Genomic DNA, 16,336 nt, shown 5'->3' on the forward strand with positions numbered 1-16,336 from the left:
GTAGTGGAAAACAACACGTGTGAGACATTCAATAGTTGTATATTGGCAGCTAGGCACAAATCTATCATTACTATGTCAGAGGAAATTAGAATCAAGTGTATGGAGAGGATGAATAGCATGAGAGAGTTTTCTAAAAAATGGGTAGGTGATATATCACCCCATGGATATGAAAATACTTGGAGAAAATGCTCAAAGGGCAGCAAAATATGAAGTCAAATTTAATGGTGAAATAAGGCATGAGATCCAGGATGGGACATATAAACATGTTGTTGACTTTAGGAGGTGTTCCTGTACTTGTAGATCATGGCAACTCAAAGGAATTCCATGTGCACATGCAATTACAGCAATGCATTATAAGAACTATGAGGTTGGTCCATATGTTGACCATTGTTATAGGAAGGACACCTACCTTAAGGCATACAACAGATTAATTCAACCTTTAACTAGTATAAATTTGTGGCCAAAAAGCACATTGCCAGCTATTGAGCCACCTGTTATAACTGCAATGTCAGGAAGGCCAAAAAAAGGGAGAAAAGCTGTTGATGAACCAAAGAAGAAGTTTGGGAAGGGTACAAGGATAGGGAGACAAATGAGATGGTCTTTTTGCAAGACTCTTGGACATAACAAGAAAGGATGTCCATCAGCAGTAAGTATTAATGTTCTTTGTGTTCATTATCAGATGAATTCAATTACTAATGTTTATTTTGTTATGTGTATGTAGAGAAACCAAGGGGGAAGGGCTGGAACTAGTTCAGTTGGAGGTAAAACTGCTGAAAATGCTTCATCAACAACAACAGGTGAAAGGGCTGGAACTAGTGGAAGTGCATCAGCAACAGCAGCTGCAAGTGCATCGGCAACAACTGAATCAGCAACAACAGCTTCAACTATGGAAAGTGGCACCTTCCATCAACCAATCACTGATCCAAGCACACAACAATCAACTAATGTTGCTGGAGGTCCAAAAAGGAAGACCAGTGAGCCTAGAAGATGTGGTGCAAATGCAGGGTCTAAGAGACCAAAGGCAGCAGGATATGGTGTGTTATTTGATTCAATTGGCACTGTGATACAGAGGGTAAATATTTTCACTTAATTACACAATCAACAGATATGGTTTACTAGATAATCTCTCACTCACAACCTTTTATCTTTGTGCAGTCTGGAACTACTGACAAAGTAGTACACAATCCTTCTACACTCATAAGTTTTGTCCCTACCAATATTGAACTTAGGTTCAAACCCCCTGGACCAAAGTGGAAGGGTCGAACTGCAGTTACACAAAGGCAGCTGCAAGAACAGAGTTACAGAAGGGCAAACTCTGCTACAACCACTTAAGTCACACCAAAGACACAATCCACACCAAGCAACTAAGCCACAACAGATATTAATTGAAGTGATCAACCGATATTTTGAAGACTTAATGATGGATATTTTTGTTAACTGCCTATGGTAGACAATATTTTGTAAAGCTATTTGATTATGTATGTTTTTGTTGAACGCCTATCGTAGACAATAGTTTGTAAAGCAACTTCCTTATTTTGGATGTTTTATTAAGTGCATATAACATGCCATGATATTAGTAGTTCATGTACTTGTTGCTGTAATGGAACCTTTGTCAATATATTCCATGAACAAAATCTCACATCAATACAAAATATGTAGCCTAGACCCAGGAAATAAGAAAGTACGCTATCAATCTTAAACACATAACATAAGAGCTAACATTAGAACAACTACAACCGCAATTATAATAGCAGCAACTCTGAACTTCGACCTTCCTTGTCTTCTCTGACAATGGCATCGATCACTCCTCTTAATAAGACCCGCAAGAAGAGTCTTATAGTATTCTTCCTCAATCGCAAGATCAACCCATCGAAAAAAGTCACAACCTTCACCAATCTCATATCTTCGGCAGCCTAGGAACCTTCTTCCATGATTGGTGGGTGTTCGTGACATTTTAAGATCTGCAGCAAGTCCACAATAACACAAAGGTTCCTTCTTCATTGCTGAAGGAGAGGACGCGGCAGTAGCTTATTTCTTGCCCGAGAAGAAGAAAAAATCGACTTTCAAAAGAAAAGGAGATGGCACAAATTGATGGGCAATGAAGAATCCCAGCAAAAAAAATCTATTTTTCACTGTTAAAGCTAACACGAGAAAGAAAAAGGCATCAAATTTGGATAGAAATCGGCTTCTATAATGTTCAACAATGGAGAATAAGGTAGAAAGAAGAAAATGGCTGTTAAATAGGCCACATTATTACCGTTAGGGCTTTTTTAACTGCCCTCACGCCCCTTATAGGCGTGTGAATCACACACTAAAGCCAAATATGACACATAGGATAAGCCTCGTATCATAAGCATTTATTATACACGATTTGAAGGAGTGCAAGTGTTCAATTGGTAAATTGTTAAGTTTGGGAACCGGCATGACAAAGTGGCTCAAGTATAAGTGTTATTTAGGCCATTCTGCCTTTCTAAAATTTTGAATAATTGTTGCTTTAAATTACCCGATCCAAAGTTTGATCTGCCAAGAAATTAATCAAATGACGAAAAAATTATTCTCCTATAGTTTGCAGTTTAAGACCACTATATTATGCAACAACATTAATTTGTATTCATAACATAGTAGTTAGATTATGTAACAACATTAATTTTCAGCATTTACAAAAATTATTGAAATTTATCCATGAAACTGCATTACCCAGTCTTTCCTTTTGTATATAATTTATTAATAAATTTTATTTGTTGTTCAGTAATATAAATAATTGATTGAAGATTTACGTATATTAATATGAAATTAGTAAAGTAATAAATGTGTGCATGAATTTCATGCAATCGACTTTTAGTATGAACGCTAGATAAAGTAGCATTGTTACTAATTCCTGAATATGAGTGTTGGAGAAATTAAAAAATAGCCAGATTTACAAGTGGTCATTCAAAAATAGCCACAGTTTCAAAAGTCATCGAAATTTAGCCACTTTTCATGTAAAGGTAAATCTGAACGAAAACATTGTTCAAAATCCGAAAAATACTCCAGTATAATATACTGGAACTCCAGGATAATATACTGAAATTCTAGTATAATATACTGGAACTCCAGTATATTATACTAGAGCCAGCAAAGTATATCGGTCCAACATAATATATTAGAAGTTCATACACAGGTGCACCGAACTCCAGTATATTATGCTGGACCTGTCTTTGTTGCAGCAAAATAATGGCTATTTTTCAATGACTTGGCAAACGCCGGCTATTTTTCAATGACCAGTCTGAAAACTGGCTAGCCCGTGTTATTTTAACTATGAGTGTGCGCTTTGTATTTTCTACTAGTTACGGGTTATCCGTGGGTTGTTTTGCAAACCCAAAGTGCCCTCCATGACATAAAGCAAAATGACCATGTTGTCCATCCTTGTCAACATATTCATTTTTTTTCGGGGTTAAGATCATAAACAATTAGTTATCACAAAATACTAAGATCAAAGTGAAGATCACAATAAACTTCCGATGGACGTGATTTGTTAGTTGACTTATATAGGATCTTATCGAGGCCAAACATGTGATTCCCCTATGATTTGAAAGTGAGAAATTGCTTTGTTCAAGCATATATTCAATTAACTTCATGTAGTAAACAAGCTCAGAAATTACTTGTACAAATATCCAATCAACTTTATTATAACAAGCTGACACATACGTCAGGAAAGTCAGACCAAATTTATACGGATTTCCACAAAAAAAATCTCACATTATCAAGTATATGTATCCATAGGTTTTATTATATAACTTTCTTTACTTTTCAGTTATTAATCGAAACTTTATTCGCAAACCCATCAATAGGAAGAAAAAAACCCATAGAAATAACGTATAAATAATTATTAATCTACTATATCTTTCAATTCTTGGTTTCCATGTGAGTCATGCCAAGTACTTATAACAATCAAGCTAAATACCATAGAAAATATGGGAAACAACTTGAAGTTCGTCATGCTATGACACTTTAATTTGTAAAAAGTCTCTCCAGGAAAAGAAAAAAACAAGGACAGATTTCGACACCCTAATCCATATTGACTTTGGAACTTTCTACTCTAGTGGACAAGATTCTGTGATTCTGTGGCATGTAAAGTCATTTTAACAAAAAACGAAGGGGCAAACATTTAAAAACAAATTAACCTGGAAAAGACGTGACTTCATTTGTTCTTGCATATGAAGTGCATCAACTAACTTCCTTACTCAGCAAAAACTGAAACTTTGAGAGAGAGAGAGAGAGAGAGAGAAGCCATGGAACTGCTCTTCCTCAGCTCACTTTTGTCCTATGATAAAGAAGCTCTATTTGAAAATCCATGGCTTATCTCTTTCCCTCACCAGAATTTTCAAATAGAGCTTCTTTATGTTCTCCTCTTCCTCAGCTGGGTTGTTTTCAGGTCCAAGCTTCAGTTGGGTTGTTAGTTTCAAAAGAATTTGCACATCCTGCTTCGGAACTCTTCTCTGCCTTGGCTGCAGTTGGACGTACCTTTTTTCGGGCTTCTGCAATTATTTGGCTTTTTCTCCAAATCCAATACTCTGATCACTGAAAAAGAACTCTAACTTCGACAAAATGACCTCTGTTGCATTCTGAATATTGGTTGTTATGGTTCACTTGGGAAGAAATCATCACACTTCTCTCATCTCTTTCATGGCTTTCAAACTCTCACCAAAAATAACTTTCTGCAGAGTCCATATGCCACGTATCTCTCTGAGTAGTCATTTAAATAAGAAACAAGAAATATATAGACATTACGGAAAATTTTTGAGTCGTCGACACTTCTATATGAAACAAATGTTGAGAAGCGAACTGTATTATTACAAATGATATTTACATTTTTTTCCAATGTATCAAAAAAAATATATATCTAGTAACACAAATGTATGACAGTGATTAAAAAAAATCATCACAAAATGAAAAACTTGAGCCGCAATAAAATATGGACATTGGTGCTAAATGCAAATATGGATGTTAAGAGAGAACATTGAAAGCCTGAGCACTGCGAGCAACCTTGATAAACACATCCTCTAAAGTTGTATCAGCCAAACCCCAAGCATAAACTGTGAATTTACTCTTTGCTTTCTCAACTGCTTGAAATACATCTGCAATTCTAACCTCTTGCTTTGGCAACTCAAACTTCTGTGTCCCAGATATATGGTATATCCTGTTGGCATTTGGGGATAGGTGTCGCACCATGTGCTCCACTTCTTCCTCATTATCTGATGATGTTGTCATTGTAAACACATAAGACCCCCCATATCTTGCCTTCAACTGTTATCCAATAAGAGAAGAAATGGTCAGACCAGTTTGAGAATAAAAAAGAAGCAGATGGGAGGTCAAAAGAGAAATATACTTACTCAGCCCTGGCAATCATTACTTTTTACAGCTTATTAGACTACTACTAGCTGTATGGCCAAGCTTTTTTTTGAGCCAAAAGTGCTTTTTTGACCGAAAGTGCTTTTTTCCCAAAGTTAAGCTGTTTGGCCAAGCTTTTAAAAGTAAAATAAGTGCTTTTAAACAGAAGCAGAAACAGTTTTTGAGAAGCAGAAAATAGTAGCTTCCCCCTAAAAGCACTTTTTTGAAAAATACTTTTGAAAAAATACACTTAGAAACACTTTTTAAAAGCTTTGTCAAACACTAATTGTTGCTCAAAAGTGTTTTTCAAATTAATTAATCAAATACAAATTGCTTCTCTTTACAACAACAACAACAATATACCCAATATTATCCCCCACCGTGGGGTTTGGGGAGGATAGTGTGTACGCAGACCCTACTCCTACCTTGTAAGGATAGAGAGGCTGTTTCCAATAGACCCTCGCGTCAGGATATTATAAGTACCACATTAATGAAAATATAGGCAAAAAGGGACAGTATCAAAAAGCCATATAAAAGCAGAATAAAACAACAAGACAGTAAAGCGATCAACAATGAAAGAAAATAACGGTTAGTAATAACAACCTACTACCAACAGAAAACGAGACTGCGTGCCAATACTAATGTTATGAACACTCTACACTTCAAAAATACTTTTTAAAAAAGCACTTTTGAGAAAAACACTTCTCAAAATAAGCAGATTTTAGAAGTTTGGCCAAACATCCTATAAGTCTCCATTTCCCTTCTTTCTTTACTTAGGCACACATTATTACTCGTATCAGTGGAATATCTGACACCATAATCTCACAACAGCTAGAGAAGGCACAGTAACAATCCAGTGCACCAAAACCGGAAATATACAGGATTTTGAAAATATAGAAAAGCTTGAAAGTACCTCTTTGGGATTTCCTATGCACTGCAAGCTGCCATCAACGAATATTCCTAGTCGATCACATAGATGCTCTGCTTCTTCCATGGAATGGGCTGAAATGGTTATCCTTATGAGTAGTCATATTAATGATCTCATTAACCAGTGGTAAGAAAGGAACTAGGAAAGAGTTCAGGTGTGCAATGTCCAATGTATGCTGGGCTGGGATGTAAAATTCACATATGAATTAATGTGGAATGACAACCAACTGGTGTACAATGCATATCTCCCATTATCATTTATCAGTACTTCAAAGATTACTTTGTAATGTTCATAAAGAACAGAATTTGGAGAAACCCTTAATACAACTGGTTAGTACTGCCCTGAGGGCACATAGTTTATTCATGTCAAAGGGGGAAACAAAGAAACAAGAGAAGTAATGTTAAATTACTTGTGAGAATAATTGCTCTATCTTGCTTTGCACGTTTGACAACATTCCATAAGTTATGTCGCGAAGCTGGATCCAGTCCAGTACTGGGCTCATCCATGTAGACAACCTGGAATATTTCATAAACCACAAGAATATGAATACACATAACTCCGAATGTCTTCCCATGAGGATGGATGGTAGAATTAACATACCTTAGGATCTCCGATCAGTGAAATTGCAACACTTAGCCTCCTCTTCATACCTCCACTGTATTTCCCAGCTTGCTTGTCAGCAACGCCCCCATGAAATAAGTTGACATTCTTAAGAGATTCTTCAACTGCCTGTAGGCAGAAAAGTAAAAGAAGTTACTGCTTTGGATGAGGAGTCAAGTTTATCAAGATTTTGTCTTTCAGGTTGCCTATACAATGCATTGCCCGTATTCCCAACCCCAAAACTTGAAGATTAGATGTACTTTAAGGACCTTGGGGGGAGGGGGGTAATCAGTTATACTAATAGTCTGTAACTTAGCTGAATCAGCGTTTCTGCTCTAACAGCTTTTGGACGATAAGCTAATTCTACAAGCACTTCTCATAAGCCCAAGTAGAAGTTAAGACGTGAGCCATTAACTTACTTGTGTCAGGACTGATCCTTTAAGATTTTTAAGCCTTCCATAGAAAAGTAGGTGCTCCCTTCCTGTTAACTTTTCCCAAAGTAAGCTGAAACAAATGTCCAAATGAAAAAACAATCAGTATTAGGACACTGAAATTTGCAGGAAGGGGGAGGGATCAAGTGTCGACTTAACTTAAGAAAAAGTAGATTCTTACTCATGCTGCGGACATACACCCATGTTGGTGTATATCATATCCATGTTTGTTCGTATATCCATACCCTGAGCATATGCAGTACCGGAGCTTGGTTTTATGAGCCCAATCATCTGTTAGCAGAAAATTGTCACTCAAGGGTGTAGAGTTTTCAGGTTTAGCAATCTAAATAAAGAAACAGAAAATCAGTATACAGCACATCTGTCTACAAAATGAAGGGCACTAAGAATGTGTTTTAAAGTTATGTACACATTAAGGTCACATCCTTGAGTGACTAAAACTTAAAAGAATTACAAAGATATAGCTAACACAAGACAGACCACAGGACTGACCATATTAATAAAAGTAGTTTTGCCAGCACCGTTGGGACCAAGCATACCAAAACATTCCCCTTGAGGCAAAGCAAGTGACAATCCTCTCACTGCAAATTTCTCAGGGTTTCCGTCTTTCCCTGGATAAACCTTTTTCAAATTGTCACAAATGATGGCATGACTTGTACTTGATTCGAGTAACTGTTCAACTCTCTCCCTCTGTTGAAAGGAGGTCCCATATGGTTAGTTTTGTAGATAGGAACAAACATAATGTTTTTCACCAGATAATTAAATGTTTACCTCCTGGGCAACATCAGGTTTCTCCATTTGTACGAAAACTTTAGAACCCTGCCTTCGTAAACTATGTTTCCTGAAGGAAGGTGAAGGCTTCTTTCGGGAGCTCCACAAGAAAAATAGGGGATCTTTCCCTGATGATGCAATCTGATCAATGTAATAAGCAAGAAAGAGAAAGACCAACCACTGCACTATCATTATTATTAGGACATCCTTCATCCCATTTTTTCCATCACTCAAATCTTTCCATCTCATACCATCTGTTCCCATATAATTAGCATTGAAAGCATATTGGGAAAACTCATATAATCCACGAAAAAGAGAAAATCCAGGATATATCTCCATAACTATAATCCAGCCTCCTTCAATGTCATGACAGAAATTACCAGATTAGTATACAAAAGTGAAAAACAAAATCAAACAGAACTTTCTTTTATAGAACAACATATCAGGAGAAATGAAGGCAAAAGAATCAGATCACTATCTTAATCATAAGGCACAGAAGGGAAGGAAAAGAGAAGAAGTTGATTTTCTTCACCTAATGAAAGTATATAGCTTCTGTGCTCCTTGGTAAAGAAGGGAAAGTTAAAATGAACACAGTAATTTGTTCCCTATAATCATGCAAAGCCTGGAGATATTAAAAAGCATTAACATGGAAGGGTTTCTAACCCCCTGAATTGTCCCATCCCCTCATTTACCTCTCCTTCTACATTTCTATAATCCAGCCTCTTAGGATATGGTAACACTACAATATCAAGACAGAAAATTCATACCGACATTCGAGCAGTAAATCCAACAGAAAAATGCAAAAGACCACAGTTGTATATATATATATATATATATATATATATATATATATATATATATATATATATATATATATATCATCCAAAGGCTGGAGATATTAAAAGGCATGAACATGGAAGGCTTGCTAACCCCCTGAATTGTTCCATCCCCTCATTTACTTCTCCTCCTCTCCTTCTACATTTCTATAATCCAGCCTCATAGGATATGGTAACACTACAATATGAAGACAGAAAATTCATACCAACATTCGATCAGTAAATCCAACAAAAAATGTAAAAAGACCACAGTTGTGTGTGTGTGTATATATATATACGGGGATGGAACAATTCCGGGATATATATATATATATATATGTAGAGAGAGAGAGAGAGAGAGAGATTACGGTCAGGAGAAAGAACGAGTTTTATAGTCGGGACACGGTGGTAGAGAATGATGTTGGGCTGAAGCCTCTAATCATTTAACTTTCCTTCTTTTGACTTTTACATGTATGATGCATATGAATCCTTCTTCTCTCCTGACCCTTTACCGCCTTTCACCCAACCTTCTCAAAAATCCCCTGACCAATCTTTTGCCCCCTCCTGTCACCCTTTCTCAGACAGTATTCTCCTTCCCTTTAACGATATTTGTTAACTATTTACTAAGAGCTCTAGATAAGCAGATAAAAGAGACAACCATCATGCTATTAAATTTTCACAGTAGAAATTGAATGATGCAATCCCCTCAAAGGTCCCTAATGAACTTCAGGTCAGTACAAATATACTGCTACAATAAAACAGAGTTATCATCAATCTGGAAGGTGACTAGGTGGTACAACTATGAAAATCATGATTTATAGTTGACGATCAAAGAGTTAGCGAGACAGCCTTAGTATTTCTGAACTTACTGGGAAATGATTCATCCTGGAGAAAGAACTGGAAAAGGAATGCTGCCAAGAGTCCGTTTGCAAACACCATCATATAGCCGATGACTGTTACAATGTCAAGTAAACAGAATTAGTCATATCATGTTAGTTGCTGAAGGTTAATATGAAAAATTGCTTCATCCTTCTCATAAACATTCTGTTTCATATGAAATCCATGCAATATTAACACCAACTTCTATTGCAGTTATCAAACCTGTAGCTGTCTTAACATTCGAGAAAAATGCAGCAACCAGAAAAGCAAGGGACACTTGCAAGTTTATGTAAATGAAGTAAAACACGAACTGGATGCTGTAATCATTAAGCAAAAAAAACTTCAAGCCTGCAAAAGGAAATAAGGGGAAAACAGGAAATTTGTATCAGCCAAATCCATTTAATATACAAGGGTCAACAGAGTAGCAGTAGAATTACCTACTAATGAGCCGAAAATCACAAAACATAACATGTATATAGAAGATACGACCAAAAAATAAGAATAAGAAATCATCCAATAGGGACCATCCGCAAGTCCATGCATTTTCATCATGATTCTTAGTTTCTGCTGCTTCTCATAAACTAGAGCTATCAAAACAACCTGCGAACAATTAATCATGCGATAAATATGACAAGCATAAAGAATTAAATAGAACCATATAATAATAAAAAATATAACATCAGTATAAGCATATGCAATTACTGTGTTACAAATTAATAAGATAAACTTAACCAGGCAAGATACTGTTTTAAGGAAAATAAACACTGGAGCAGTTTCAGAAATACTGATCGTCAAAAGCTACAGTACATATCTCATGATCGACAAAGTACCGAGTTAAAGAAGCCTGACACTATGAAAGAAGTTTAAGCCTTTTGTATGTTTGCTGCGATGAATTCTAGTAAGTATTTCTTGGAATAACTAAATTAACAGCTTAAGAGGCCTTAAAGACTGTAATTCGCCCATCAAATACTCAGTCTTCCTACTCGTACATGAACCATGAAATAAACCATGTTCAGCCAAAAAAAAGGCTTAAAACTCATACAGTATGACTGAATAAGGTGATAACTTTCACTCCTCGTGACTCTTAACACATAAAAAGAGGTAAATACTAAACAAGGCAGTTGATGAATGCCAAGAAAGTTGTCTAGGAAATGGATAGCTGACAAGTTGGCATCAATGGATAGATTTAATAGAAAACAGATTTGTCTAACATGATTGAGACTGTCAACTGAACAAGTTCTTCAAAATAGAATAAAACATATTTACTTACAGGAAAAAGTTGAGAAACCACCCATGTAAAGAATAGTGGTCCCAGGAGAGAAGCAAAGTCCAGCTTGAGTTTTGTTTCTGCTTTGGGCATTTCTTTGACAAACTCAAACAGCATTCTTGCAGAAGGTCCAAGTAAAAACTGAAGGTAGGCATTTGATGCCTGTACATGACATTTAGCAAAAATTAAGTTACTTAAATATGTTCAATACAACTTTATTTAGTTGCTCATAAATAATCAAAAAACATTGTAGATATAGATATTCATTCCATTCAGTCAAGAAGAAGTGCAATGTGAAGAAAATCAAATGACCTTTGAATTGCTAGTAGGATAAGGAACAGTAACGGTCAAAGTTGATACAATATGGTTCTTGCTAATTAACTGGAAAATTTCACAATTTAAGAGCTCACAATGACATTTGTCAATGAAAATGAAGATATTTGATCCAGATAGTATCAATACGAAGCACAGATATGATCAGGGTAATCTAGACAAGGCACTCATAGAGTATAAAATTAAGACAAATCTTTCCGACTTTAAAAGCATACAGCAAATCTTATTTATATATCTGTGCGTGTGCGTGTGCGTGTAGATATGTAAATGCATTTAATTATTTATACAGACTCATGTCTCAAGACATATAAATGTATTTGAGAGATTAAGGGCATCATAAAGCAGGGGACACGGGAACGATATGTTAAAGCTAAATGCACTGAGTTCTCCAAATATTCATCCCTTGCATTGTCATGCCCAACTCAAGTAAATGGAACTCACTTTCAGGAATCTCTCAATACTAATAAGGATTCCCTTTACTTTGGATTATCAAGACAATACAAAACTTGCAAGGGTCAAGGATAATTTGCATACAGAAGAACATGGAAGTAGAAATTGGAAGGTTTACCAAATTCACTGAACGAGGAACCCTTGTCAATGACATAGGTCGATTGCCTGTGTCATCCTTATACGTAGAGTTATACCAAATATTCACATTGAAACCATTTCTGTTTGAATTAAAGAAATCATATGCTGCAAAAAAAAGAGATCATACGTTGTTAAGATGATCTTGAAATAGCATGGCTATGCATTAGGACATTTATGCAGAGAGCACCAGAAGAACCTGCTATTATCTCGTTTATCTTTCCCACTGGATTCCCCTTCCTGTAACCTTTATAAAGCTCATCATTGATCTCATAAGAACTATTACGCCACAAGTGTAAACCTTTCACACAGCTTATCTCTGCATATATTAACCCAATATGGAAAAGATATAAGCTTGTTTGCTTGGAAGAGTCTAATTTTCTTTGACAATACTCGACTATGCATATATATAGCAGCATTAATCCTAGAAAGAGTGTCAGCTCATGTGCTTATCTGCAAATTGTTTATGAATGCGTAAACGTAAAGACCTAAGATTACAATCAGGTAGTTTGAGAAGTATGTCCAGCACTGAACTACAACATCTCAAAGATAAGACCTTCGATAATAGAAATTTATTCTACTTGGGTCAGACCATAACCATGAAATCTAGATTCAACTTCAATGGCGACACGTTAAACTAACCGTATGTCACTTATTACCAGAAGATATCTACTTTTTCAACCTAAACCGTGTGCCTTCTTCATGCATTTACAAATTATACACATGCAATATCTAACATCAAAAAGGCTAAGGCTAGTCAGAAAGAAGTAACAAACATAAATCGACTACCTTGCTGAACAGCTACAGAACCAAATTCCAATGGAAAAGAAAATGTAGAGTTTGGAGGACATTGAGGTCGAACATTGTAGACTGGCAAGTTGGAGAAGAAAGCTGCCTCGAGAAAATTCATAAGCTCAGTCTGTGACTCGGAACCCTGAAAATTTCAAGGGCATTCACCATCAAACAGAGACTAAATTTTGAACCTATGTACAGCGAATCTCAAGGGAAAAAGTAAAATAGCATAAGCTAAATGGAGAGAGGCTCACCAAGATATTATAGGCTAAGCTATAGAAAATGTCAGAGGAATTTAGAGTTGATCCACTGCTGAAAAAATTTCTACCCATACCTATCAAGTTCCATATTAATTGGACATACATTAGAAACGGCATCAGAGAAAATACTCCGCTCACATCAGGTATAGTAGGATCAAAGCAAAACAATTCGTACTTTCTCCAAAAGTCTGATTAGTTCCAGTCAGAAGTATAGTAGCTGGACAAGAACCCGATATTTTACACGAATCATCAGGCAAGTCCCTATATGAAATAGAATCAGTTTGAACAGCACGATACTTTGATGCTGGTATCTGTAACAAGGGAGGCCATTCCGGTGGGCTAGGAATCGGACAGCTGCCGACTTGGTCCAAATCTGAATATTCGATACCACAAACTTCTTCACATTTGCCATCACCATTTGTGTCAACACATTTACATCCACATCTGTTTGATGGTTTATCCAACTCTTTATTGACCAAATTTTGAATGAGAACTAGCAATAAACAAAGTACGATAGGGACCAAAATGAGGCGAATATTTGACTTAACATCTCGTTTCTGCGACAAAACGAGAAGGAAACAACATACCATTTCAGAATAGAATCATGAAATCACAGAAACAACTCAATATGTAATTATCACATTTTTTACTTCCAAACAATATATGATGTATACTCAACCAAAAAAAAATGATCTAATTTTTGCTTCAGATACAAATAGAACCACTTAATTAAAAAATTATCATTCTGAAAAAACGGAATAAGGCCAACCTTTAAACGTCAATTATAAATTTTACAATATCATGGACAGAAGTGAACCCAACAAAAAATAACATCCAACAACAGGCCAAAGAGGTAACTAAATCTTGAACTTGAATTGCAAAAAGCAGAGTTAAATTCAATTTAACCATATTGAGACGGCGCCATAAATTCAGAAACAATTAAACAAACCTGAAAAGTCAAATTCTTTCTGAGCAAAGCATTGGCTTGAGTCCAGAAGCTCGCTGGACCATCCGCCATGGCCGCAGCTTTGTTTCAACTTTTTTTAAGTGCAAGTATTCTATTTTTTATTTTTAAACTTGTTTAGAAGTTAGTGAAAGAGAGCTCGTTGAGAAATCTCCACTTTTAGAACTCAGAATGAAAAGACGTTTCCCTCAATTTGCCGAATCTCCTTTATATAGCATCTCCAGTTTGAGTGCCCTCTTCTTTTTCTTTTGAACTTATCTAAGCTGACGAAATTGCCCTTTCATGTCCTATTCATTATGGGTGAAGGAGGCTGCCTTAATGACTAAACTGCCCTTTGCATCACGCGGTCTAATTTCTCTCTTGCAAGGCAAAGTTGACAGAATAAGTATTATTAAATATCTTTGCCCGTTGACCATGCTTATATGGCAACACCGTGTGTGATGTGGCAATAGTGCCTACCAATCACGCAAATTAGACACTGAATTCAGTTTATTGGAATAAAAAATACTAAAAAAAGACAGAAACTAAAAATTAAAACAAAAAACCAAATGCCTTCAGGTACCCCCTCCTCATCTTCTTCGTTACCCCTCTCATCACAGTCCTCTTATCTCTTCCTTTTTCTTTTATTTTTTCGTTAACACTTCTCATTTCCTTCCAATTCTTCTTCTGTCTTGACACAAAAAAAAAACTCTTTTCCTCTTCCTCTGCATGTTCCGTCGTTCATAGTTCCAAAGCAAAAAATCTTCGGACTTAAATTGAATCAGTAAAAACCATAGTATTTCACAACAAAGGAATCGAAACTTAAAAAAATGAGCAACATAGGAACATGTTGTGACTTATCGGTAACGATATTCTCGCCGGACGGCAAAGTATTTCAGATCAAATATGCTGGCAAAGCCGTCGATAACACTTTGACTATTGAAAATGATGGCTTAGGGGTTTGGCGGGCTCCAGGCAGAGCTATGCACATGATCTAATGGGCGAAAAATTCTATGACAATCGTTCACTCTATTTGAGCAGACTCTGTTTGAGTAGAACTATTGAAAATGTAGAGTTCTTTGAGAGAAACGATTAAAAATGAGTGTTTTAGTGTCTTTAGGTCAAAAATAACACGTGGTAGGTTTTAATTCGTTTATTGTTGATTGGGTTGCCACGTTTGTGAAATTATAATGCGCGCGCTATGATTAAACAGTCGGAGGTGTTTATTAGTTCACTTATGCTCAAGTTGAAGTGTTCATATGGGAATTTTGAAAGTTTATTTACCGGCACGACAATCGATGCAAATTTAAGTGGCCAAGAGGCCCTTTTGCCTTCTTTTTTTTTCTTTTTCCGATTCTCTTATTCAAATAATCGATCTTGTTATTCCCATCACCTAACTAGTAACGACTAATTAAAAAGGATGGAATTATATTGCTCCACATGAGATTTTCACTTTTGACCTTAGACTAATTAAAAAGGATGGAACTATATTGCTCCACGTGAGATTTTCACTTTTGACCTTAGACAAATCAAAAGTTATAGTTTAATTTTGATCGATTTAATTGTAAAATATGTTTTACATTAAATGTTAAGATGCAACAAGCTAGATATGTTAATCAACTAGCAAATTATGTGTAGGATTCGAGAAAAAGAGCATATGAGGCATGAATTGCCTGAGCTGAAAATAGTTAAATAAGTATAATATTGGGTAAGACTATTATATTGCGATCTTCTGATCTCCATCATCCTCGCCCACACAAATTTCATGCATTCACCTACTCACAGTTCATCTTTTTGTCCACATTATACTACAAACTTGTGTATTTGAACATTCACACTATTAAAAAAAAGATTACTTTAGATCATATGGAAATAGAACTTTACCTTTATTTCAGGATTGTATTTTAATTTGTTTCCACCGTCCACTATCAAAGTTTGTGATTTTTATAGAATTTAGTCGTTTTTTCAAATTAAATTTATTTTATATTATTATTGTTATAATTATTGAGACAAAAATGATTTATTACCTATTTTTAAGTTTACCTATACTACTCCAAATAGTGAGTGTTAGTTAAAGTATTTAAGAAATAAATAATGATAACTTAGACAAATAGCAAGTATTAGTTTAATATTAATTAAGGTTATTATAATGTCTTTTTAAAAGGGTGTGGTTGGAGGAGTCCAGAACCAAAGTGTGGTTCTTTTGAACTCAAGCGTCGCAAATAGGTTTAAAAAAAACTTGGTACCATTTTATATATAGCGCGGTTATTTACCGCGCTATACCTTAACAGCACGTTTGTCCGTTAAGGTATATCGCGATGAATAATCGCGCTATATATAAAAT

The 16,336-nt window shown here is 35.7% G+C and overlaps 1 protein-coding gene across 1 annotated transcript; it reads right to left on the reverse strand.

The window, feature by feature from the left end:
- Positions 1-4,766: 4,766 nt before the first annotated feature.
- Positions 4,767-14,204, reverse strand: LOC104108097 (ABC transporter A family member 7-like). The gene is made up of 18 exons (XM_009617071.4): positions 13,999-14,204; positions 13,225-13,606; positions 13,044-13,123; positions 12,787-12,931; positions 12,197-12,316; positions 11,981-12,105; positions 11,083-11,241; positions 10,250-10,412; positions 10,035-10,160; positions 9,803-9,886; positions 8,119-8,474; positions 7,840-8,037; positions 7,511-7,620; positions 7,318-7,402; positions 6,899-7,027; positions 6,708-6,813; positions 6,284-6,372; positions 4,767-5,286 (listed from the first exon to the last, which is right to left on the reverse strand). Exons 1-18 carry the CDS (start codon positions 14,065-14,067, stop codon positions 4,987-4,989), a joined length of 2,826 nt encoding a protein of 941 aa, XP_009615366.1. The 5' UTR covers positions 14,068-14,204; the 3' UTR covers positions 4,767-4,986.
- Positions 14,205-16,336: the final 2,132 nt, after the last annotated feature.

This window comes from Nicotiana tomentosiformis, chromosome 3, assembly GCF_000390325.3.
Source record: "Nicotiana tomentosiformis chromosome 3, ASM39032v3, whole genome shotgun sequence".
In the NCBI taxonomy this organism is placed as follows: Eukaryota; Viridiplantae; Streptophyta; class Magnoliopsida; order Solanales; family Solanaceae; genus Nicotiana; species Nicotiana tomentosiformis.

What these genes read in the sequence shown, in the direction of transcription:
- LOC104108097 (XM_009617071.4), bottom strand. Translation starts at nt 14,067, where the DNA reads ATGGCGGATGGTCCAGCGAGCTTCTGGACTCAAGCCAATGCTTTGCTC. An exon ending in CCAGGATGAATCATTTCCCA is followed by an intron (nt 8,475 to 9,802) that starts GTAAGTTCAGAA and finishes ATGACATTGAAG; the next exon opens with GAGGCTGGATTATAGTTATG. An exon ending in GCATAGGAAATCCCAAAGAG is followed by an intron (nt 5,287 to 6,283) that starts GTACTTTCAAGC and finishes ATTGGATAACAG; the next exon opens with TTGAAGGCAAGATATGGGGG.